The 26,206-nt window shown below is 38.6% G+C and overlaps 1 protein-coding gene across 5 annotated transcripts in view; it reads left to right on the top strand.

The window, feature by feature from the left end:
- Nucleotides 1-24,436, top strand: part of NGLY1 (N-glycanase 1) — a 55,830-nt gene extending 31,394 nt beyond the window's left edge. For 4 of the 5 annotated variants that reach the window (XM_027872142.1, XM_027872145.1, XM_027872143.1 and 1 more), the window contains 8 exons: nucleotides 3,041-3,260; nucleotides 10,161-10,282; nucleotides 11,169-11,314; nucleotides 11,649-11,759; nucleotides 15,469-15,633; nucleotides 17,625-17,810; nucleotides 23,514-23,691; nucleotides 24,084-24,436. In XM_027872142.1, coding sequence (XP_027727943.1) covers nucleotides 3,041-3,260; nucleotides 10,161-10,282; nucleotides 11,169-11,314; nucleotides 11,649-11,759; nucleotides 15,469-15,633; nucleotides 17,625-17,810; nucleotides 23,514-23,691; nucleotides 24,084-24,259 — 1,304 coding nt within the window. In that variant the 3' untranslated portion in view covers nucleotides 24,260-24,436. The remainder of the gene's footprint in view (nucleotides 1-3,040; nucleotides 3,261-10,160; nucleotides 10,283-11,168; nucleotides 11,315-11,648; nucleotides 11,760-15,468; nucleotides 15,634-17,624; nucleotides 17,811-23,513; nucleotides 23,692-24,083) is intronic. The other variant, XM_027872146.1, reaches the window with a different exon arrangement.
- Nucleotides 24,437-26,206: the final 1,770 nt, after the last annotated feature.

Here is a 26,206-nt window from a genome sequence, read left to right as displayed (position 1 = left end):
TTGGCATTAATTAACCATATTGGTCTGTTGCTTTATTCTTCCCTCTTTTAGGTGTCAGTACTGTATTTGTCTCATAAAAGGAATTTGGTAGAGTGTTTTCATTCCCAATTTGTAAGAATAATTTGTAAAGTATAGATATTAAATCTTATCTGCTTGATTTTCCTCATTTTATCCACAATGACTAATTCTTAGATTTTTAAAGATCAACTTTTAATTTTGTCAGTTTTAGAATCTGACAATTTATTTGTCTGATTTTCAGGATTTCTTTATTTTGGATTTTTTTTTTATTTGTTGGATTTCTAATTTTTAATTGCATAGTTAATTCATTAGCTCTTTCTTTTTATTTTACTGAAGTATGTTCTGACGGATATAATTTTTCTGAGCTATGTTAACTGAATCACAGAAATTTTAGTATTTTGTCTCACTGTTGTCTCTCTCAGATTCATAAATTGTTTCTTTGGTTTGTTTTTCGGCCTGTTCTTTGGGCAGGATGTTATTATTAAGTCTCTAAGTCTGCGACTTTTGAATGTTCTCTGTGTATTGATTACCATTTTTATTGTGTTATCTGTAAAGGATGTTTAGTATTTGTTTTTTACATCTATAATTTCTGTATTCCTTAGTGTATGGTTTGTTTTTGTAAAGGTTGTGGTGCTGAGAAATGTGTATATTTGTAATGTTCCATTCAGAAAACATCATAGGCCTTTCAGTTCTAAATTCCCCAATGGTTCAATTCTTTATTTCCCTTTTGTTTATCTTTCTGTTAGATTCATCTAACTCTAAGAGAAGAACATTCAAGTCACCTGCTACTATTACATTACTTTCTTAACTAATTTTTCCTTCATTCTAGCATCTGGTGTGTGCATGTTTAGTATTGATAATAGTTCATTATCTGCGAACTGTTCTTTGAGCTTTTGAGAGCAAAGTTGATTCTTTCTTTGCATTTGAATTTGAATTACCTAGCACAGTTCCTGGTGCATAGTAGGCACTTACTCAATGCTTAATGACTGATTATTTAACTATTGATGTAACAGATTTTAATTTTTAATTTTTAGTTTACTTTAATGAAAATTAAAATTAAAGTAAAAATAAAAATAAAAATAAAGAACATGATTGAAGTCCTGCTTTTTTTGGAGCCCCCGATGTCTAGTCAATTTTGTTCTAATTGCTCATTTTGATTCTGCATGTGCCTTTGTTCTTAGATGTGTTTTTTTACACAACTGATTGTGGGGTTGTGTTTAATAGAATGCAGATTGACTCACACACTGTGACCATTGATGTTTAATTCCCCTTCACCCTGCAGTGGAACTGAGTTCCCTTCATGATTTACAGGTCCATTCGGGAGGGCGTGGGCTCACTGTCTCTCTGGTTGGGCTATAAAAGGGGAATAAAGGCCCAGAATGGAGGGTAGACTCCTACCTGCTTGACATCAGTTCTGTCTGCTTTCAGCTCCTGGTTTGGTTTACCTCCAGTATGATCCCACACTCTAGGTGGTCACAGACTCAGAAGAGACATCAGTTACTATTCTGTTTTGAAAGAACGAGAAATGGTATTCTCATGTCCTTCCACTGAGAATTTGTGATCTGGGTTTTGCTACTTTGACCGTGCCCATTACTTCAGTTGCTTGTTTATTTCATTTGTATTTGACTCCCTGTGACCCCTTTTGACGTTTTCTTTGCAAAGGTACTAGAGTGGTTTTCCATTTCCTTATCCAGCTCTGAGGCGAATAGGGTTAAGTGACTGGCCTAGCATCACACAGATAGTAAGTGTGTGAGGCTGGATTTGAACTCTTAAAGATGAATGTTTCTGACTCCAAGCCCACAGCTATCCACTGGGATGCCACCTAACTGTCCATTACACATGTTAATATATAAGCTCTGTGTATGTACAAGCATATGCATGTATATATCCATAGGCATACATATATATGTATCTATATGTCTATGTATACATGTACACACATGCATACATATACATAGGCATGCATGTGTATCCATAGATAGAGATTCTTAACCCAGAGGTTCATGAATTTGGTTTTTAAAAAATATTTTGATAACTATTTCAGTATAATTGGATTCTTTATAATCCTATGTATTATATTTTATGCATTTAAAAACGTTCTAGAAAAGGATCCATAGGCTTCACCGTACTTCCGAAGGAGCCCATGATCCCCCCACAAAAAGTTAACAATGCCTGATAGATAGACAGACACTCACACATATAAACAGGTAACATGTCATATTTATACATATCACGACAGTTGTTATACTTTTCACATGCAGATATCTGTATCCAAGTATATCAGATAAACCATGCTGGTCAAGTGCTATTAAAAAGCCCAAGCATGATTTTGTTTTTAGGTTGAAAGGGACAACACTGAAAATAAAATCACTTTGGGATACTTATTTCTCTCCATTCCCACCTCCTTGGTTCAGGTGATTCTTAGAATAGAGAGTTCCCTCAGTAGAATATTATACAAAATATTGGTGCATTTTAAGTTAAAAGAGTGACTTTCTTAGCATGCAAAGTAATTGGAAGGTTTCCTACTCCTATCATTGGATTTTTTCTTTTGGTTTTATTGATTATACAGTCATCGTAATATTTGTATAAATAGGCAACTTTTAGAAAAAATAGTCTCATGTAGTCAGGAGGTGGATTTGAATCCTGCCTCTGGCATTTACCAGCTGTCTAATCATGGGGAAGTCCCTTCACTGCTCTGAATCTCCATTTCTTTGTGTTTAAAATGGAAATGATAAAATCCGTAATATCCACCTCACAGTAGGACCACACGGGATGTCTGTAAATGTCGCTGTGAATTGCTTTGCTCACTTTAAAGTTCTATAAAATGTCAGCTGCTGCTGCTGCTCTTACTGTTATTCGGACCTCTGTTTCAGGCCCAATTATGTACGACGCTTGGCACTGGGTGTGGCCCGTAGTAGGCACCTAATGCGTGCTGATTGATCCACTGTCACCATTTAGATGGTGTAGACGTCATCACTCTCGGTAGCCTTCTTAACACATGAGTTTGGTTTTAACTTTTCAGATGCTAATGTCAATGAAGAGGATTTTCTTCTGCTGGAGCTGTTGCAGTGGTTTAAAGAGGAGTTTTTTCAGTGGGTGAATCACCTTCCGTGTGCTCAGTGTGGCGGCGAGACGATAAGTAGAGGAGAACTGTCTCCTGATGATGACGAGCGGCGGTGGAGAGCCAGCAGAGTCGAAGAGCACTTCTGTAGCTCCTGCCACGTCAGTCATCGATTCCCCAGGTACGCACGCATCTCGTGACTCAAAGCACCTTGCCGTCTCTAGCTTTAAACATTGTGTGTAAGTTAATTTTCCTTGGTTGGAGTCTGTTTTCCCCATTGACTATAATTACAAAATCAGAGATGTGTTCCATATGAAAACAATATTATCCCTAGAGATACTCGAATCATTTATTTCAGTAATCCTTTTAGAATTAAATGTATAAAGGAAAAACAATAACTTTTTGATAACATGAACAATAATGCTCAAAACCGTTGCGCTTAAAATTATAAAATAAAAACACTAAAGAATGATATTATGAATAGATTTAAACTGGGAATGGGTTCTGGCACTTCTCCCGCCTCACGTGTATTTCCTTTAAAGACGTCGGTTCGCAGCGTTCATTTAGCTACTTTCTCGCCAAACTGATTTGTTATTGCTAAATTTACATCTAAGGACATTTATTTGGTCTGCCTTTTTTTCCTTTGCTTTCTTCACACTAATTGCTTTTTTTTCCCCAGACGTGTTTGCCTAGTAATACTTACAGAATTTGTTATGGTATTCTTTAGGACAAGCTGCCTCCCCTCCCTAGTTAATGTTTGAAATTCCCAAGGTTTTAGCATTAGTCATGCAGTGTCGATTGAGACCTGGAGTTGTGTGACAACCATCTCTTGTTCAGTAATCAGCGCAGGTGAGTAGGCAGTGCCCCTGTGGGCTGCTCAATGCCCAGCCCGGGAGCTCGTTACTGTGGCAGACGCCTAGGGACTGGTGAGCGCCTCAGCAGCAGTGACAAAAGGCTTGTCAGTGTCAGCCAGTGGCCAGAGGCTCGCCATCATCTGGGTTAGAGGATCCAGGCATTTTACTTGACAGAAGCAATATGGACAAGATGGTGTCATGGGACCCCCCACACCTGGAGTTCCTGTAGTGAATTTTGACTTGACAGAATTCATAATGTAAGGGGTTCATTTTTAAGGCATTTTTTCTTAAGGCCACGAGGTTATAAGCTTTTGAAGAGCTGGCTGTGACTTTGACGTTGAGACTGTGACTTGCACTACCAGCCAGCTAAGATTATTATCATTGTTATTGTTAGAAACAGGTTGTCAATTTGGAAACTCTTTGAATGCTAAATAGGTTTTATTGATGAAGTTAGATTGCTCTTACAATGACACAGTCTTGTTCATCCCCTTCCCTGAGCAGAGAGAGCGTTGTGTCAGGTGCTGTTAGACCCAAAAGAGCCCTTGCCTGAAAGGGGCTTGGTCTCAGAAGGAGGAGAGGGGATGCAGGAAAATGCATCGTTCCGATACGGCCAGCACATCCATTACAAAATAAGGCATCTTGTTGTGGAAAGGTCATCACCAATGGACAAGGGCATGGGTGGGTTGTGGAGGAGGTGGTATTTAAGTGGGAGGAGTGCACAGAAGGTGTGAGGACGCCAGGTGTGTTCAAGGGAGACAGCATTACCCTGTTTGGCTTGACTGTTGAGTATGTGGAAATATTAGAAAAATCTGGAAAGAGAGTGTGGAACCATGTTGTGGAGGACCTTGACTGCTGGGCTGAGCAGTTTGAACTTTACCTGGAGAGTAATAAGAAATCCTGTGAGCAAGAGAGCAAGCGTGATAATCAGATTTATTACTTGGTGAAGTAAAAGATGAATGAACGGGAACTGTTCCAGTTGGTAATAATAGTTGTTGATATTTTTTTAAGAATAATTGATCCTGGAATGGCAGCATTTTAAATGAACACATTGGTTCCTTGTTGGGCACATGAAAACTTAAAACTTGGGAAGGATACACACACACACACAGACACACACACACACGTATATGTATACCTGTATGTATGTGTGTATACATGTATAAAAGATATAGAATTAAATAAATAATAAATTGATTAATAAATAATCAAATAAAATAATATTCTAAGCAGTTCAGGAAGCACATCTTGAAAGACAAAAGAACTTGATTACCAAAAATACTTCATTCAGTAACTTGTGAGTAAGCAGCTCGCTTTTCATCTATGGGAGGGTTCAATTTCTCATTCATTAAAAAGAGCCACAGGCAGGCTGCCCCCCCCCCCCCCCCCCCAGGGAGGAGCAGTGCTGACCCCAGGAGATGCGCATCTCCTGGGATTCCTCCTCTCTTTAAGTTTTCCTTATTATTATGAACTTGACAAGATATCAACAAATAGTGTACAACAACAAGTATACAAATTCTGTATCAGAATCTCCACTATGAACAGCTGTATATGTCAGATTTGACATGGTTGTTCCAAAGCTGTCCTACTTGTTTGTTACGATTCTTTTTTAATAATTTGTTTTTTTTAATATTTCCCAATTACATGTAAAAACATTTCTAACAATCATTTTAAAAATTTCTGTGTTCCAAATTCTCTCCTTCCCTTCTGCCCTTCTCCCCTACTTTTGATATCTATTACAGGCAATTTGATATCTGTTAGAGACAGTTCTCACTTTAATTAAGTGAACCCATAGTATAGTGATATACATAAAGTGAATTTGCCTGTGGACAGAGCGAAGGGAGGGTGGAGGGAAGTTGGGAGGGGGGCACACACTCATGGAGGGAGGGGGCTGGCATGTGGTTCAAGGACATGTGGGAGCTAGAGACAGAGAAGCAAGAACAGGAGGAACACTGGGGCAGGAGGGTCTGGGGCCGGACACGGACACGGACACATGTAGGGGGCTGGGGAGAGACATTCAGTACCCGAGGGGGGTGAACAGCAGACAGACACACAGGCGGGTGGGCAGAGTGGGGCACAGGTCTCAAGCCAAGCCCCCAGACCAGCAACAGTGGCTCTCTCTCCTCTCGTCTTTTCTTGTGCTTTCACTAGGAGGGGGTTTTTTTTTGGTTGTTTTCTTGTTTTTTGTTTTGGTGGGAGGGTAGGAGACCAAGGAGCAGAGGGGCAAGAGTGGAGAGAACACAGTAATATAAGTTAAACTTCATCGGTGCTTTTTTGGAATGCAGATTTCTTTCAGAGTTCTTTATGTAAGGTTGAATTTGTGTAATGCAAATTGATGAAAAGCTAGAACTATATACGTGTGAAGTCATACAAAACACATTTCCATATTAGCCAGGTGGCAAAAGAAAACACAAACCAAAGAAAACAATAAAAATAAAGTTTAAAAATATGCTTCAATTTGCATTCAGAGTTTGACGGTTCTCTAGAGGTGATTAGCAATTTTTGTCATGAGTCCTTTGGAATTGTCTTAGATTATTGTCTTGATCAGAGTAGCTAAGTCTTTCACAGTTGATCATCCTTACAATATTGCTGTTACTATGTACAATGTTCTCCTAATTCTGTTCACTTCACTTTACATCAGTTCATAGAAGTCTTCCCAGGTTTTTCTGAAACCATCCTGTTTGTCATTTCTTATAGCAGAATAGTATTCCATCACAATCATAGACCAGTTTGTTCAACCATTCTCCAGTTAGTGGGCATCCCCTCAATTTCTGATTCTTTTCCAGCACAAAAATCTGCTATAAATATTTTTGTATATATAGGTCCTTTTCCCTTTTCTTTGATCTCTTTGAGATACAGACCTAGTAGTGATATTGCTGGGTCAAAGAGTACGCACAATTTTGTAGTCCTTTGGGCATAATTCCAAATCATCCTCAAGAATGGTTGGACTAGTTCACATCCAATGCATTACTGTCCCAGTTTTTCCACATCCCCTCTAGCATTTGTCATTTTTCTTTTCTATTATGTTAGCTAATCTGATAGGTGTGAGGTGATATCTCAGAGTTGTTTTAATTTGCATTTCTCTCATCAGTAGTGATGTAGAGCATTTTTTTCAAGTGACTGTTAATCATTTTGATTTCTTATTTTGAAAACTGCCTATTCATAACCTTTTGATCATTTATCAACCGGTAAACAGCTCTTATTTTTATAAATTTGTCTCTGTTTCCTATTGTGACGTTTAAAAAGTTTGATATAGTTTCTGAGTAATTTAATCATTTATTAAAGATACCATCATGTATATTATAAAAGGATGGCTGTCTCTCTTAGACCAAAGAAAGACCCCTCATGGTGGTAGACTCACAGTTTATATGCCCATGGAAGAGTATGTGTTCCTTAGGGTGGAAATCAACTCTGATTGGTTAACAATTGGTGAGGAAATGGATGGTGAGAGGCTAAACTATAATTACAATGAGGGTCTTTGGGTATGTGACTTGGGTCACTCAAGTCTTGGTCAAAGAGACTTAACAATTTCGACATCATTTGTCTAATAAAAGAGAGAATCAGCATTCAGCATTTTCCCAGACCTGAGCCAAGAATATATCCATTAGCTTAAATTTAGAATTTCTCTTACTGTCTTTGATTAGATCTCAGTCATCCTAGCTGGATAAGTCTTTGAGAGATTTCCCACATTGGATTTCTGTTTGAGGAAGTAGAAAATGGGAAAAACCTTAGTCCTAATACAATTAGTTATTAATACAAAAGAGAAATAATCATTTCTCTCACTTTATATTTGAGAAATGAGGCCTTTATCAGAGAAACTTGCTGTAAAAATTTTTTCCCCAGTTTCCTATTTTCCTTCTTATTTTTGCTATATTAGTTTTGTTTCTACAGAAGCCTTTTAATTTCATGTAATCAAAATTATCTATTTAATTTCCCGTAAACTTATCTTATCTCTTATCTCGTGTGGTCGTAAGCTTTTTCCTTATTAGTCAATCTGACAGGTGAATTTTTAAAATTTTATTTATTTTTAGTTTTCAACATTCACTTCCTTAAGATTTTGAGTTCCAAATTTTCTCCCCACCTCTCTCCTCTCCCCACTCCAAGATGGCATGCAATCTGATATAGGCTGTACATATACATTCATATTGACCCTATTTTCACATTAGTCATGTTATAAAGAAGAATTAGAACCAATGAGAGAAATCAAGAGAAAGAAGAAACAAACAAAAAAAAGAGACATCAAAAAATGTGCTTCCATCTACGTTCAGACTCCGTAGTTCTTTTTCTGGATGTAGACAGCATTTTCCATCATGAGTCCTTTGGAGTTGACAGGTACATTTTCCCCTAATTTACTTGTGATATCACCCTTTATCACCCTTTTTTTTTTTGTAATTTTTAAAACTTTAAACTTAAATACAAAATAAGAAAAGGAAAAAAAAATATTGCCATGTGCACAGTAGAACATAAGAGAGGATTCAAAACATAAAGCAATAAATTTCCATTTCAAGGAAGCCTGTATAATAAATGCTATGCATTGTGTTTGGAGCTGTCCATTGTTTCTTCCTTGTAGGTTTTATTTTGTTCTCTGCTGTACATTTTTTACTTTGTTCTTTTTCCCCCCTTTCTCCCCATCCCAAGAAGGCTACAATTAAGTGTGGAAATATATACGTGACTTTGTCTGCCTGTCTGCCTGTCTATCTATCTATTTAGATATATCTCCTATTATTTATCTAGATATATCCAGATAGATAGATAGATAGATAGATAGATAGGTAGATAGATAGATAGATAGATAGATAGATAGATAGATAACACCCTTCTAGAGCATAATTTTTAAGTTTTGTGGAGGGAAATGTTGAGAGAGCTCACCTGAGTGCTTTCTCTGCCATCTTGGCTTTGCACCGTCTGTTCTGATTCTGAGCTTTTTATTTTTTTTTGTTCTCTTCTGTATATTCTATTTCATTGATACCCCTTTCTTTCTTTCTTTCTTTCTTTCTTTCTTTCTTTCTTTCTTTCTTTTTTCTTTTAGCATTACCATCCTTCCTCCCCCCTAAAAAATATTTTTGAAGCCCTCTCTTGTGCCAAATAAGCATAATCCAGCAAATAAACATCGTGGCCACGTCTGAAAGGGCACGTCTTGTTTTGCACCTTTAGTCTATTAACGGTCTGCCGCGTGATAGGAAGATCGCTTCCTCAGTCTTCTGAAGCCAGTTGGTCATTGCAGTGACCGGAGCTCTTCAGCCCTCCAGTGTTGCTTCCCTTTGTCGTCATTGTATCCATTGTTCTCCCGGTTCTGCTTTGGTCACCCTACTGTTGCTGTTCAGTCATTTCAGTCACGTCGGATTCTTTGTGACCCTTTTGAGGTTTTCTTGGCAAAGACACTGGAGCGGTTTGCCTTTTCCTTCTCTAGCTCGTTTGATTGGTGAGGAAGCTGAGGCAAGCAGGGTTTAGTGACTCATCAGGGGCCACACTAGCTAGTAAGTGTCTGAGGCCATATTTGTGCTGTACCCATTGTGCCACCTAGCTGCCCTGGGTCATTCCACAGTCCTTCGTGTACGTCGTTGTAGCGTTCTCTGAATCCCTTTTGTCATTTCTAATGGTTCAGCAATATTCCATTATGTATATACCACAATTTGATCGGCCACTCGCTAGTCTGCGGGCAACCCCTTGGCTTCTAGTACTTTCTTCCAACAAAGAGTACTGCTGTAAATATTTTTGTACATGAGGCTTCTCCCTTTCTTTATCTCTTTAGGGTATAGGCATAATAGTGGTCTCGCTGGATCAAGTCCTAATAGCATGATTTTGCTGTGCATCCTTAAAGAGTTTAATATATTTCTACACCAGAGTCTTGGGGGAGGTTGGGGTGTGTATGTGTGTATGACAAAGTGTCTACTCAGTTCTATTCTTTTTGTCAAGAATGTTTGAAAGTCTTCTATTAAAGGGCTATTTTTCCCATGTAGAAAGGTTTTTTTTTTTTTTGGCTAGGCAGTGGGGCTAAGTGACTTGCCCAGGGTCACACAGCTAGTAAGTATTATGGGTCTGAGGCCGGATTTGAACTCAGGTCCTCCTGACACCAAGGCCGGAGCTCTATCTACTGCACCACCTAGCTGCCCCTAGAAAGGCTTTTTTTAAAGCTTTATTGATCTGTTTTGTTTTTTATATTATAGACATTTCCAAATTACTCCTACTCCTAGATTTTCTGCTAAAGTTTTGTTTGTTTGTCTTTTCAGGTATAATGATCCTGAGAAACTCTTGGAAACCAGATGTGGGCGATGTGGAGAATGGGCAAACTGCTTCACTCTGTGCTGCAGAGCCATGGGGTTTGAGGCACGCTACATCTGGGATGCTACTGGTAACCGTGTCCTCTGGAGACTCTTCTGTCTGATCTAACCAGCCTTTAATGTTTTCTCATGAATGGTTTGAGGTCTGTGACGCTGCATGTAAATAATGAAACAAAATTTACTTGGTTCAGAATGCCTTATTCTCTATCCACCGAGGGAAGGTTTGTGGATTTTGTTTGCTTTTTTGAATCAGGTGTACTCTTCACTCTCCTCATTTAAAAAGTAAAATATAAGACGATCCCTTCCACTAAAAGAGAATGACAGTAAAGAAGCCAATTAGCGTCAGGAAGGATAGGATCGTAGAGGCAGGCTCACCTCCATAATAACTCTGGCTTCTCCTAGAACATTACAGCTATAGCCGAGGAATTTCAGATAAGAAGAAATACTAATAACTTCGTTGTACTTTAACATTTAGCAAAAAGAGTGTTTTCAAAAGAAATGTATGCTGACTAAAAATGGTTCATTTTGGGACTGTCTTTCTTGCTTGTATCTGTATCTCCCATACTTAGCACAGTCTGTCTTATCTATCCATCCATCTACCTACCTGTCTCTCTGTGTTGCAGCATAGTGACGTTTTTATCCATCTTAAATTTGACCATATGGTTAATGAGTTGTAACTACAAAGAACATAGGCCTGTTTTCAAAGATTCCAGTGACACAGGGGAAGACATTAAGGAACAAGTTTTCCTTAACACATTTCACGCAAAATCCTGTCTCTCATAAGTGAATTATGTGTGTGTATAATACACAGGTATTACATTATACATAACATGTATATACACACGTGTGTATGTACCTATGCCTACAAGTCTATATATAATGTGTTTGTATAAGGATAGAGAGAGAGAGATATTTCCAAATGGCTACAGATTTTTGTCTCCTCGGTTGTTTTTGTAGACCATGTTTGGACAGAAGTATATTCTCAATCTCAGCAGCGATGGCTGCACTGTGATGCTTGTGAAAATGTCTATGATAAACCCCTCCTTTATGAAGTAGGATGGGGGAAGAAGCTGTCCTACATCCTAGCATTCTCCAAGGATGAGGTAGGGGAAATAATGTTTTTTCCTACTTAAGACATATAATAATTAAGGTATTTTAATTACTTCACAAATTAAGCAATTTACTAAATCAACTTTCCAGATAAAATAGAAATTTTTTTTGTGCCAAGTTCTGAAAATTTGTTTCATTTCCTGCACTCTCAAAAATAGGCTGGTTATATTTTGAAAATTAATATCTTTGCGCTATTTTTCAACATTTAATGAGAATAATCTTGAAAAGCTTGCTAAATATTAGCTTGTTGTTTACTCTGCTTATTCAAAAACTATGTATTGATTGTAATGAGCGTGATAAATGTAAGCATCCTCTCTTTTATTTGAGATTGTTGATGTCACTTGGAGATATTCCTGTAAACATGAAGAAGTGGTCTCTAGGAGAACTCAGATTAAAGAAGAATTACTTAGAGAAACAATTAATGGCCTTAATAAGCAGGTATGTGATTGCCTACCATTTCTATGAAGATAAATCTGTAAAGACATTTGAATTGAGAATAAAAAGTCATTTTCTTTTGTAAAGTGGAAGGGTTGCTTTGCAAGAAAATGTGTGTTTTTCTGCTTGTACTTTTCACTTTTCCACATGGTGGAAAATTGAATCCTTTTGAACATGACCTTTTGTGCTTCCTTTGTTTTGGCCCTCGTAGTGAAAAAGAATAACATTCGAATTGCTTCATTGAAGTGTTACTATCGTACCTCATTGAGGGGTCCTCAAAGGGTGTGACTGTAAGCTGGACAGGCTTCGCCCCCAGCCAGGTGAGGGGCCATTGCTTGCGAATCGGCCTGAGTGGTAGGAGGTTCATCGTGCGGTTGGCCACAGGGTGAGGAACATTTCGGCCACAGCAGCTCTTAATGAACAGTGATCTTTGTCGAGAGAGGAACAGCTGTGTTGATAAAATCACAGGTGCTTTATTCTTTAAAGTTGGAAGCCTAATTCAGATGCTGTATATTGGGGTCTTGTATAATGTGAACTATTATAAAATGCAGCTCATCCGAGCACGCTGCAGCACAGTTTTCGGTATCGAGGGGCTCCTTACGATGGGTTGCTTGTGGTCCTTTGTTCTCGAAGAGGACCAGAATGACATCACCCTGTTGGGGTCAAGGTACAATGTGTCTAACAGTGGCTGATCAGACGAATGCAAACTCAGAAGGCTCTGCGAAATGGGTTGGGCACAAATAGTCCACGTGAACATTTGGAGTGGAGATGCCTCTAAATTTTCACATCTCGCGTTTCTTTTGAGCGGCTGCGCTTCTGCTTTGCTCATAGAGCAAAGCGCTTTCTTGGATGCGGGCATGCTGTGCTGGGTGGTCCCATGTCTCACAGTGGATTCCAGAGTTCTTCAGAGAGACCTTGAGAATGTCCTTGTTTCGCTTCTTCTGAGCTCTGTGTGAGCGCCTGCCCTGTGTGAGTTCTCCATAAAATAGACTTGGAGGCAAACGTATGGTTAGCATTCAAACAACGTGGCCAGCCTACTGGGGTTGCACTCTCTACAGTAGCATTTGAGTGCTTGGCATTTCAACTTGAGGAAGGATCTCAGTGTCTGGTACCTTATCTTGCCAGGCGAAGATCTTCAGGATCTTCCTGAGAATTCCAATGGAAGCGATTCAGTTTCCAGGCATTTCCTGGTAGACTGCCTAGGTTGTACAACAATGAGGTCAGCACAGCAGCTCTGCAGGCCTTCAGTCTGGTAGGCTCCTTAGAATTAACCTTTTAAACAAATGAAGAAAAGGGAGCAAAAATGGAGAGATTCTGAATATTGGTTATTAAACTTAGTTTTCCCTAACCCCTGTCTGTGGTATTCTGGTCTTCACCTTATGAATGGCATGAGGGATTTGTAAGGTAGGAGATACTAGCAACAAAGGGGATCCAGAAGCATGCCACGTATTATGGGATAGTATTTTCTCATTGGCATTTATTTGGCAGTGTTTGTCACTGCTGACATTATCAACAAGTAGATTGCCATTGACTTTTCACAACTCTCTGAAGTAGGTATTACTTGACAAGTATTGTTATCCCCATTTTACAGCTGGGCAAACTGATGCTCAAGCTAAATGCCTTACTCAGAGCTACATAACTAAGAACTGCTAGTGACAACATTGACATCCATGTCTGTAGACTCTTTGCAGGGCACCGTGCCACCTCTCCATGGCATCACACCAGAACTGTGCTGTACTTGCAGGCCCTGAAGAAATAGGTGTTGACTTGCATTTCAGCTTCCTCCGTGAAGATGAGGGAAGAAATAGAGATATGATCCCTGACTGCCAGGGTCTTAGAAGGAGGCAAGGCTAGCTCACGAATCAATGACGTAGCAGTGTAAGACCACGTGTTAGGAAGAGCTGAACTTGAGAAGGAGGAGAGGAGTGTGGAAATAGGCAAGTCGATATGGAATAGAAGTGTGTTAAGGGGCAGTCCCAGAGCATGTCTACAGACTTTATAAGCCATTTCTATATTCTGTCATTAAAAATGACTGACACCCTTTGCCTATTTTCAGAATGCTCATTTGGAGTCACATCAGTTTTGTGTGTTTTTGGATCTAAGACTCCTGAAGGATATTTCAAATTTGGTCTCTCACACACTGTAAGATGTGGCCGATGTATCTGGCGTGCCCTCACTGAAGGCCTGCCCTGATGCCTTGTGGCACTGAGATGATGGCGGGCCGTCGAAGGCTATGCCCGTGGGACTGTAGGCTCAGGCAGGAAAGGAAGAATATAGACCTGTTGCCAGAAGCCCATGCCTGCCATCTGCTGCTGGCTAAGCACAGAGAAGCCCACCCCGAGTTTGGCTGCGAGGCTATGAAGTTTGGAGCCACAACTCAAAGACCATTGGTGCTCAGCATCTGGTCATGCTCGTGAAGTCATGAATGTTCGTCAAATACTGAAGTGAATGGGTAGTAAGTAGCTCTGAATTCTCTGTTCTCTGTGAGAATTTTCTATCATCTTTTGCCTGTCTGAAGTTCATCTTATTTCAGGCATGGTTTCCATTTTGAACATCACTAAACAGTCTCATGGGATTTTATTCAGAGCATTAATTGAGCTGCTATTGGGGGGAAATAGCCCTTTTCAAATTGTTCTCCCGATTCATCAGTAGTTCTGAGAAGTCATTTCATGTGCCCTTCCAATCTTTCATACAACCGGAGAAAGGGAAATTTAATGTAGCTCCCTTCTTTTCCAAAAGAAGACACTCTGGTAGGTAATGACAGAGTGTGTGTGTGTGTGTGTGTGTGTGTGTGTGTGTGTGTGTGTGTGTGATTTAGAGCCTTTACCCATCTTATCTTCTGTATAAATCTCACTTTTTCACTTTACAAAATTTTTCTGCATTTTTATCACCAAATAGACCAGCCACATCTTGCAATGTGTAATAGAACACATTTGCAATATCCTTCAGGAGTCCTAGCTGCAGAAGCAAGAAATTGATGGATCTAAGAAGTATGCATTTGGAAATTAGGCAAACGGTGTCAGTCATGTTTTATTTATAGAGCATAGAAATGACTTCAGTGTGTGTTCAAAAATAGATTTGCAAAAGAAAATCAGAAAGTAGGATTTCAGTAAAGTAGTGAATTAAAATGTAAGAGCAGTATTTGGTTGAAGAAGTAAGTTCAAAATGCTTTCTTTGAGTAAATATAGGCTAATGACCGACGCAGTTAATTTAAGTGAACAGAGTAGAACAAAGTAGAATGTAGAGTGATCTCAGGGTTAGACTCGTTATAATTTGAAATTGCTTAGCATTATTATAGTCCAGCTTCCTTATGTTGCAGATGAGGAAAATGAGAGATTAAATGACTCCTAGGGTGTTGAGATTCATTTTAACTGAGTTACAGGGCATTTGATTTTGCTTTTTTAAAAAAAAATAATAAATCTTGAAATTGAAGCAGATGTTTCTGCTGTCATTTTTTCCTTATCCTCTCCAGCTTCTTGGTCCTGAAGTTATTTCAGATTTTAATAATTTGTTTTTTTGTCTCAGTGAGACAAAGCTCTCTTAACACTCCAGGTTGCAGAGAAAGTACCATCCTGCATCGGTTGAGGGACCTTCCTCTTCTGGGAAATTACGGCTCTGTCCCTGTCCCTCATCTCACTTAGATTCTGGCTTCACATAGGTCTCAATGGGAAGGAATTGTCAGTTTTTTTGGTTTTGTTTTCTTTTCCCACAGAGGCAGCTCTCTTTATCGGAGAGCCGAAGAAGGGAGCTCCTGCACAGGATAATCGTGGAGCTGGTGGAGTTCATCTCTCCCAAAACTCCTAAGCCGGGAGAGCTGAGTGGCCGCATCTCGGGGTCTGTAGCTTGGAGAGTAGCCAGAGGCGAAATGGGTTCAGAGGTATTGAATTCATTCATGGGGAGGAGTTTCTCTTTCTCTTCCCTCCGCCCCCAACATGAGCCAACCCTAGGGAGTACTTCTTGGTCTTAGAATAATGGCTTTGACATTTTCCCCTATCAATTCACATTAGAAAGTAATGGTTTAAAAGAACATAAAAATGGTTTAAAAGAACATAAAAATTTGGAGGGAATTAGTAGTTAATTGCTTTGGAGGAGGAATAAAGAAAAATAATACTTGGCAATAGTTATACTACAGAAATTCTGAGAATTCCTAAAAATAAGGGTTTGAAACTAGCATCCTTGTTTAAAAGATTTCTGATATTGTGATTATAATGTGCTTATTTGTGTCTCTCCTTTGTTCATATTCAGGTTGCTTAGGTTATCATTATAGAGAACTCATTAAGTTGTAGTTAGTTGGGAAGATAGAAGGAAATAGAATTCTGTTATGCTTCCCTTTTCCCTGAATTGTTCTTCTTTAAACACCTGATTTTATAGTCATTCATATACATTGAAAACTATGTATTCCGGTTGCTAAGGAGAGAAACTTATTTTATTGATAAATATTCCATTTAAACCCATCTTGTACTTCCTCAGATTCCACAAATACAAGCCCCGTCATAGTGTGCTTTTGGAAGGAAGAGAACACTCAGATAACAGAGTGATGTGTTGATAACATACAAGATATTTTATAATGGGATTGTAATATCCTTGACTTTTGCTTCTTTTTATAAACTATATGAGAATTTTGTGAGATAAAATGGGAGAAGCTAATTTGTTGATGAGAGTGAATCTCTCCTAATGATTTCAAGCCTATTGCTTTGATTAGAAAATATTTCTAATGGTGAAATTGTTGGTGTATCACTGAAGTTATTATTTTTGAGCTGTTCTTTGGTTAATATTCCTGATGCTAGGTAATTTTTACTATGTAAATAATGTATTTGTCCAATTCAGGAAACATTGTGGTTTAAGTCAAATTACCAAATATTTGAGTAGTTGCTGTATTCAAGGTACCTTGCTAGCTATGGCTAAAGATAGGAAAATATGTAAGATATGGCCTCTGACTTCAGAGAATTTGTGATCTAGTTTATAGAAAGCAGGGGTGGGGTGGGGAGAGGTAGGTCTACAAAAAAAATGAAAATATACACTTTTAAAAGCTATAATGTTATTTTCCCCATCAATGTCAATCTATTCCCCTGATTTTTCAAAATCTGTCATTACTGATTGTCTACAACATGACTGAAGGGGGTAGGTCATTTTAATTACGTTTTGCACAGTTTTTGCTGTAATAGAAATGACTCCATTTTCAGCTCAGTCTTAGAATTAGAGGACAAAATTCAACCAGTGACTCAAATCATTAATTGCTATACAAGTTATAATCTGAACAAACTTAATTTAATGTGTGTCTTATGTTTTGTTAAAAGTATGGAAATTATTTGGTTGACCATATCTTTTCTTGCTGAAGTCCTTATTCTTCTAATCATGGTATTACTCATAGTTGATTAAAGTAGGTTAAGTTATCTACCATTATTAGTCTTTATTTCCAGTGAAGTCAACAAAAAGAAAGCAAGCCTTGTGATCAACATGAGAAAAGAGGAAACCTTGGTCATATATAACAGGAGCTAACAAAATTTCTAGAAAGTCAATATTTTAATTGCTTTAATGTCTAGAATAAAAACATAGTTGTCACTCCACATTGCCCCGTTCATTGGGATAGGATAGGATGGGAATCAGAGTTGGGATTTCATTAGTCTAGGGAACTCTTGGGTGAAGATGTTCCCTCTTAATAAATGGATGCTTAATGTGAACTTCAATAAAGCTATTTAAGCTTTAATAACCTACACTGAGACTTTTAGAACACCTTGGATTGTTCTATTAATAAGACAATATTTTTAAGAAGTCTGCCATTTAGAGGCCTTATTATGTGCATGCCCAGACCTCTCTATCCACTTCTGATATATTTGGGAAAAAATAATTCTGCTTTCTTTTGTTAAGAGAAAAGAAACTGTGTTCATACCGTCTGAAGATGAGAAAATGGCTAAACTTTTCCACCTCACTTATAATCCAGTGGATGATTGTTATGTCCGAGTTTCAAGTAGTAATGAAAAAATTTCCGGATGGGAAAATGGTGTTTGGAAAATGGAATCTGTATTCAGAAAAGTTGAAGCGGACTGGAAAATGGTAATTGTATACATGGTACAGCCTGTCTTGAGGACTCTCATTTTTATTCTCTATAACTGGTTGCTTATGTGTCATTATTTTAGTGAATCTGTGATTGTATTGATGAAGGAACACCGCTACTCCTGTAGACACTTCAGAGGTTCCTTCCGCCCACGTGGAAGCTTGGGTCTTTCCACATTTCCTGGGTCCCAGGGTGGGCGGCACTCAGGCTGTGCATCTGTTACTCTTCATTTGCCATGTGACTGGCCAACCCCCCTTTTCAGCCTCACCTTTCCCAAGTGGTCTCCCTGACCCTCTTTAGGTGTCTGTCATCGTTGGTCTCGGCTAATACCCACCCCACATCTCTCTGTTGTCATTGGGTTACCCCCAGTTTTGGTTCTTTTTATTCTGGATTAACTCTTTAAATAAAACTAAGACATCTTGGCCTCACTTTACGTTTTTTAGGCTCCTCCATGCAAAATGAAAATATATGTATTTGTATATATATATATTTCCCCACCAATGTTATTTTAAAGGCACTTTTCCAATAGGGTAGAAATATCTCTGCAACCAGTTATCACTTCTAACTGCTTATAATCATTTCCAGAACTATTCCAGGGTCCCTGGCCCCCCCACCCACATATACACTTCTAAACTCCAGTTTCCCCCATTACTCCCTGGACCAAACGTGTCCTTTACAACCAGGGCCCTTCTGACCTGTGAGTCTTCTCTGCACACAGTGCTCCATCTCTCAAGTCTGCTTTTTCAGTGGCGGCCCCCGTACCTGGAATGCTCTTCCTCCTCACCTCCCATGCCTAGATTCCCTTGGATTCCTTTGCCCCTAGGCTCATCCCCTATTCGATAAGAGGCCTTTCCTAATCAGTCAGTGATTAAGTGTTTCTGTGATCACCCACCATTTACACTGGACGTGTCTTCTACGTACAGTTTTTTTTCACGTGATCTCCCTCATTAGACTTCAGGGGCAAAGCATCCTATTTTTCCTTTCTTTATATTCTCAGCACTTAGCACAGCACCTGACACACAGTAAATGCTTAATAAATGCTTATTGACCTGACCGAATAAATGATGTCAGTGCATGTGATCTTTGTACTTTCTAGATGAAGTAAACTTCTCGATGTAAAAACGCATCCCAGCACTTGTTTGAATTCCTCCGGTGAAGGATGTTGCTAGGTGCTGTGGGAGGTACAGAGAAGACTAAAATGGTGTCCTCCACCTAAGGAGCTTCTTACACAGGAGACTGCCGGGGTCTTGGCAGGGCTTATTGGCTTCCTTGGGTGTCACTGACTTAACTGTGTGGTTACGTTGGTGAAAATGTAAGCACCTTGGATTTCTGTTAAGCAGAATTCATCAGCTGCAAAGCAGTACCGTGGAAATTCTTCACCAGCACTTTACCAGCTCAATTATCAAATGAATGGATGAAAAAAAATTATTGGGCTCTTATTTGCTTGTCAAGTAGAATTATCCCTGGAATTCTGTAGGAGCTCACCATCCATCTGCATTAGATGTTAGATGTCCAGATGGTATCCCCCAGACTCAGTTCAGAAGGAATGTCTTTCTACTAACAATCTGCTTTGAAGTACAACTTCTCCGTCTAGAGAATGAGTTCCTTCGTCACCTGGGCATTGCATTGTTATCACCCTGCCAAGGAGGCCCTTCCTTTCTTTTCCTCCCATTAACACAGTTACTTTATGCTTACTTTATTCATGTTTGTGTTTATGAGTGTACATTTTGTTTCCACCCCAATAGAAGTTGAGCTCCTTGGGAGGAGAGACTTTCATTTCTGTTTTTATATTCCCCAGTATCTAATACAGTGCCTGGCACATCATAGGTGCTTAATAAAAGCTTTCTGATTGATTGATTGATTATAGGTTAGAGTACTATATGGTAAGTTTAAATGGAGTGAATACTGATGGGTTAGGTAGAAAACTTCCTTTAAGAACTTAGTGAAAAACAACAGTAACAATTTCAAAGGATAATTTGGCATAACTCAGCTGCTGGGAAACCCCAGCAGCTGATAGACCCATCTAGCCTGTGACAATCAGAAAAGTATGTCATCCTCCCCCTTGCTTGGTGCCCCCAACCAAACCACAGGTGTGTGAAGAGGCTGAGCTGTGTGCAAAGTAGAGCCATGCGTGGCAAGAAGTGATTATAATGATAAACTAAGGAACAGTCTGTTATGTGAATGCAGTCTGAAAAGTGGCTCTGGCTTCTTATGGTGGTATGCAAATTAGCCTGCACCAAGTAAAATAATTAAGTTAATTGACTTATACAATCAACCTGACAACTTTTTACATCTTAGTATGCAGTCCATCTTCCTTTTGCAGTAAGTATGTTTCACTTGATTTTGCATTGTTTACAAGATTTTGACACGTTCTTTAATTAGTCATCATGAAACCACACTTAGCGCATTCAATACTAAGTGTACCTTTTATGAGTAGCCCATTTTTTTCCCAACCTAACCTTGATCATTGCTAATAGATGTTCAGTGGGCTTTAAATCATGTGAGTGCTCAGACCATTGACACACGTTGATCTCCATCTCTTGGATAAATTTCTTAACCTTTCATGATGTGATATGGTACAAGACTATGTTGCAGTATTATATTTTCATTTAGGAATTTCTATAATTCTAGAATTTTACTTCTAAATTATATCAGTATATTTATCAGAGTTTATCATTCCTTCAATGGGGACAAGACCTCCGTGCCAACTGGAAGTAAAACAAGTCCTCAAGAAAGTCTGATGGTCTCATAGGCTCACACTTATACTTCTGACAAGAGTTTGGGTATAGCCTTTCATATAGCAAATGAAATAGTTTTTCTTTATAGCAATGGTTGTCAGCTGTATTTTTATTTTTAACTGGTCATCTTTCTGTTCTTCCAACTTCAAGAACCAACAATCCCTTGTTCAGTCATAACCCCTCCAGTTGCCGGGTGCCTCTGAAGGTCTTTGATTGTTCTTTGAAGATGAATTAGATGATTTTTCAGTTTGCCAGTCCTTGGTGTGTTTGTTTTTCATCATGTTTTCCTTCGTGCTTTGATGTGACTGATCATGTTTTCATTGTGTCTTAAATATCTTGAATTATTTGACTTCTCTAAACCAACAGTCCCTGCAGTATCTCTAATAGTTGTTGATGTGTGCGTTTTAAGAGCCTTTGCCTATTTCCTTAGTTAATATCCATTCTTAAAAAACACAGAATTTAGGGGCAACTAGGTGGTGCAGCAGATAGACCATCGGCCCTGAAGTCAGGAGGACCTGAGTTCAAGTCTGGCCTTTGCCCAAACACTTGACACTTACTAGCTGTGACCCTGGGCAAGTCAGTTAACCCCAATTCCCAAATTCCCAATTCCCCCCCAAAAAAACCCCACAGAATTTAAAACACAACAAAACAGCAACAAAATGTGTGTATGCCAGGAAATCCAGCAACTAACAGAACCCTATTGTAGTGCCTAGTACAGGGATAGAGGATTCAAAGCCACATGCGGCCTTCTAGGTCCTTGGTTGTGGCCATTTGACTAAGTCCAAGTTTTACAGAACAAATCCTTATATTAAGGGGATTTGTTCTATGAAGTTTGGATTCAGAGGACCTAAAGGGCCACACGTGGCCTTGAGGCCTCAGGTTCCCCACCTTTGGCCTTGCACATGATAGGTGCTTAATAAATGTTTAATGATTATGAAGTAACTTAAGATGGGAAAACCTGTTTAATCTCATAGCTAAGGCCTAATATTCTCAGTCTGCCTAGTGTCAGCGGAAGCACACGCAAGACCGTTGTCCCAAATAATTCATACACCACTATTGCTCTCTTCAGCTCCTCCTGTATGTATACTGATGGATTGGTAGTGTTGTCCTGCCAAAGGGCAGGGATATGATTAGACAAGCTTAACGTAGCTTAAGTGATTATGTTTGCTTCTCGATTCTTCAGAATGGTTAGGTCATTTAGTAGTCTGTTGGATTGAAATTCTACCGTTCTCTCATTCAGCTCTTCTTTAATGATTTTACCTGCTAAGTGAAAGAAGCAAAACTCACTGTTGGGTTGTTTCACAAAATGTTTGAACCTGGAGCCCCCAGAGCTTTTCAGAGGTTCAGTTTGAGGAAAAATCCAATGAAATAGGGAATAACTGCATGTTGCTATTGCCCTCCTTGTGAGCCGAGCACCCTTTTCATCAGCTTCACAGATTTCAATGTGGCAGTAAAATGTTGGAGAATTAGCAACAGTTGTATCCTAAATACCTACTTTGATGTCTTCAGCTCAATTCTCTGAGAAAAATATTTACCATAGTTACACAAAATCTAAATCAATATTAAAAATCTAGAAATTAAATGAATTGAAATACTCAGTATTGAAAGAATATTGACATGACTTAAAATGTATAGTTAGCTAACAGAATCTAAAAATTCAGTTTACCCACAACTTTTCAGGACCACATTTATTAGTATACTTGAATTCAGTCAACATTAAGATTTCTTCTAGGGTGTTAAAGATATGATGACGTAGAAAACTTTTTTATTTAAATTAGGCTCTACCCTTGGATTTCTTTTATCTAGATACTGTCTCACTGATTTTATGTGCTCCCATGGGCTAATTATCATCTCCGTGCACATAACTTAGAGATCTCTATATCCAACCCAAGGCAGAACCTTCACTTCTGCAGTGCCAGCTGCTTGTTGGACATTTCAGACTGGATGTCCTGAATACCTCTCAAACTCAACCTGTCAACACCGGAATTCGTTGTTTTTTTCCCTGAAGCCCACCCCTCTCCCAAAGGCACCATCATTCTTCCAGGCTCCCAGGTTCACCATATCAGCATCCTCCCCAAGTTCTCATTCTTGCTTCTCATGTATCCAGTCAGTTGCCAGACTTTGCTGTTTCTTCCTCATTTATATTTCTCTCCTTCAGCCCTCTCTTTCTGCTGGCCCTCAACGTCTCACCCGGTCTCATTGCTTCAGGTTCCTCACTCTTCCAGTCCATCCTCCACTCTGCTGTGTCACTCCATCAACTCCAATGGCTCCCAGTTATGCCTAGGAGAAAATATAAATTGTGTAGCTTTTTCCAGGCTAATTAAACATTACAGCCCATCCTTTGTGCTATAATCTATACAAATTACCCTTCTTGCTATTTATGTAATACTTCTTCCTTCTTCAAGCGTTTTATTTTTGATTGGCTTCCCCCTCTACCTGGAATGCACCCTCTCCTCCCCCATTTCATAAAAGCCTTCTCCTCCTGAAATATGGATCTCAAACACTGCCTTCTATGTGAATCCTCTCCTGTGCCCTCCCTAACCACATGTATTTACTTTGCATTTATTCAGTATGTATTTACTCTATATTTATATATGTATTTGTTCGGTGATTAAAAGTCCTACAGGGCCTGAGTTCAGACCAGAGGAATTCAGATCAGTTTCCATCCCTGTTTCCATTTCTCTTAAAAAGGAAAAACAAGAGAAACTACCTAAAATGTAAATTCCTTGAGAGAAAGGATTGTCTCATTGTTTGTATTTTGTAACTCCAGTGTCTGCAAAATAGTAGACACCTAATAAATGCTTGCTGAATGATTATATTAATAAAGTTTTAAATATGAAGAAACTAGGTTTCACCAAACCATTTAGCTGTCTGATGATCACATTACAACATTAATCTCTGTAGCTTTGTTCACGTCTCTCTTTGATTCTTTGTTTCACTTCATTTTGTGTTCCTACCTTCTAGGTTTACTTAGCTCGAAAAGAAGGATCATCATCTGCCTATGTTTCTTGGAAGTTTGAGTGTGGGTCAGCTGGGCTTAAAGTCAATACCATTTCCATTAGAACAAGCAGTCAGACGTTTACAAGTGGAAAGATCCAGTGGAATGTCCGTTCTGATTCTGCACAAGTACAACTGCCGGGAGGTAAGCATTATACTTAGAGGCTTAATCGTGGAATGTGTTTGCCATTTTAATGAGAGTGTAATCATATTGACTCAATGCTAAACATTATCAGGCCCAATGTAATTTTTTTAAAAATTCTATTTCGTCGTACAAAAGAGGATGATATTTTGTTGTTTCCAAATTCAAGTACAAGCAGATAAGTCCTTTAAGGTAACTGTGGTGTCATATGGAGTTGACTTTTTTGGCCATCTTAAAATAATTCGTATTTGTTTGGATAGGTTTTATTTTTTGGTGGGTGAGGGGTTGTGGTTACTAAAATACCCATTCCAAAACTGTCTCTTCAAGCTGTGGACTTAAATTTAAATGACTTAGGACAGAGCTTTAATTATTTTTTATTTCTTTCCACTCAACAGATAACAGCCTTCATTCCTATCGTGATTTTTCTGATGCCACAGAAGTTATTTTGGAAGCAAAACTAAGTGGAGGGGATGGTGATGTTGCCTGGCAACATACCCAGCTGTTTAGACAAAGCTTAAATGACCATGGAGAAAATTGTTTGGAGATAATTATAAAATTCAGTGACCTTTAAGAACTTGAACATTACAGAAATGCTGGCAATCATCAAGGACTTATCGTGGTCTAAAGTCTTCTGTTGATTCAATGAATGTTGGCAATTTACTGCTCTTCTCCCTGCTAACAGCATTCTTTTTTTGCTGGCCATTAATCATATCACTCGTGTCAAAATAATAAATCTTTATACCATGGATCATAGTGAAATCCTAGAATTTTTAAAGCTACCTCTCTTTAATATGCTAATTAATGTGTGTTAATGGTCAGAAGAAGACCTTACTACATGGGAATAATATTTTACATTAAAATTGCATACATAGTATCAAAAGCCAAATATGATGCCTTCTTAATGCCCCGTTCATAGTTCTGGTAAAACGTGAAATTGTCATTCTTGGTATTTTGGTGTTTTCCAGCCTCTAACACTGCCTTGCATATTGCTGGTGCTTCATGTTTCTTGAATTGGTTAACCTTGAATTTCTTGGTAGGTAGACAGTGGAATTGAAATTCTTTATGATTTTTAAACTTTTTTTTAATCTTTAAAATTAACAATTGAGAAATTATGATGCATGATAAAATTTTTATTGTAAATATGTAGGCATTTTAAAAATAAAATGAACTATTTTGCATTATGCCTTTTAGTGGTTGTTTTAAGACAAAATTTCCTAAGGCATTTTGCTTGAAAAGAAATGTAATAACTGTTTTTTTAGAAGAATGTCTTTCAAAATTTCCTCTTTAACCAACTCATCTAAGGAAAAAAAGTCACTTTTGACCTAAATTTTTATCCCTCTCTCTTTATAAAAATATCTATTCTGGATATTGGCATTCTATATCTATTTCATGTTGTATATAAAGCATTTTAATATTTTCTATAATGACTTCTTTGTTATATGTCACATATAAAGTATTTTGTTTTCTTTTGGCTAGGCAGTGGGGTTAAATGACTTGCCCAGGGTCACACAGCTAGTGAGAGTTATGTGTCTGAGACCTGGATTCTCCTGAATCCAGGGCCAATGCTCTACCCACTGCACCACCTAGCTGCACTTACATATAAAGCATTTTAAAATTTTGTGAAAGAGTTTACTCCATATCATCTTTTGGAGACAACAGAGAACATTGAAAGGAAAGCTAGAGATGGAGTTGAGACCTGACTGGTCAACCTCTCAGAGCTTTTGTTTTCTCATCTGTAAAATGGGGATAATACATAGATTGCCTTGAAAAGTTGTTGTGAAGAAAACATTTTATAAACCTAAAGTGTTAGATAAATGTGCATGAGAATTATTATGTATCCTTTTAGAACCGAGGATGATTTCAACTCTTACGAGCATATTTCATATCAAGAAAATTAGATTTTCTAAAGATTCTCTTTCCATTCTTATCCAACTCAATGGAAAATTAACAGGTGTTACTTATTTCAACATTTGAAGATTTATGGTTTTTATTGGTGTGGGTGAAATTTCCCTCCATTGATATGGACTACAATCTTTCTTCAACAGTTGCCCTGGCATTTTATCAACCAAATCAGTGACCAAACTTCTGGTGATGAGCCTTTGTAAACACATCTGTGTTTTTGGTTTTTGTTTTGTTTTGTTTTGTTTTGTTTTGTTTTGTTTTTTAGGCAGTTGAGGTTAAGTGAGTTGCCCAGGGTCACACAGCTAGTAAATGTCAAGTGTTTGGTTTGAGGCCTGATTTGAACTCTGGTCCTCCTGACTCCAGGGCCGGTGCTCTATGCACTGTGCCGCTTAGCTGCCCTAACACATCTGTGTTTTGGCAGTGACAGATGTACATCTGTTACTGGACCCATTGTCAAAAGCTGTTCCTCCTCCCCTGGCATTGCTTTTTGTGAACAGAGTAGCCTCCGTGCCACAGCAAGGCCCCTGAATAAGACTGACCTTCACAAGAGGTCCAAGAGTTCCCAAAGAGGATTTCACTGGCTGGTGTCCATGCTGAATCAAATAGAGGGATTCTG

The sequence above is a fragment of the Vombatus ursinus genome, unplaced genomic scaffold, assembly GCF_900497805.2.
Source record: "Vombatus ursinus unplaced genomic scaffold, bare-nosed wombat genome assembly UNPS02014799.1, whole genome shotgun sequence".
Lineage (NCBI taxonomy): Eukaryota > Metazoa > Chordata > Mammalia > Diprotodontia > Vombatidae > Vombatus > Vombatus ursinus.
This window is presented reverse-complemented; position numbering and strand designations above follow the sequence as displayed.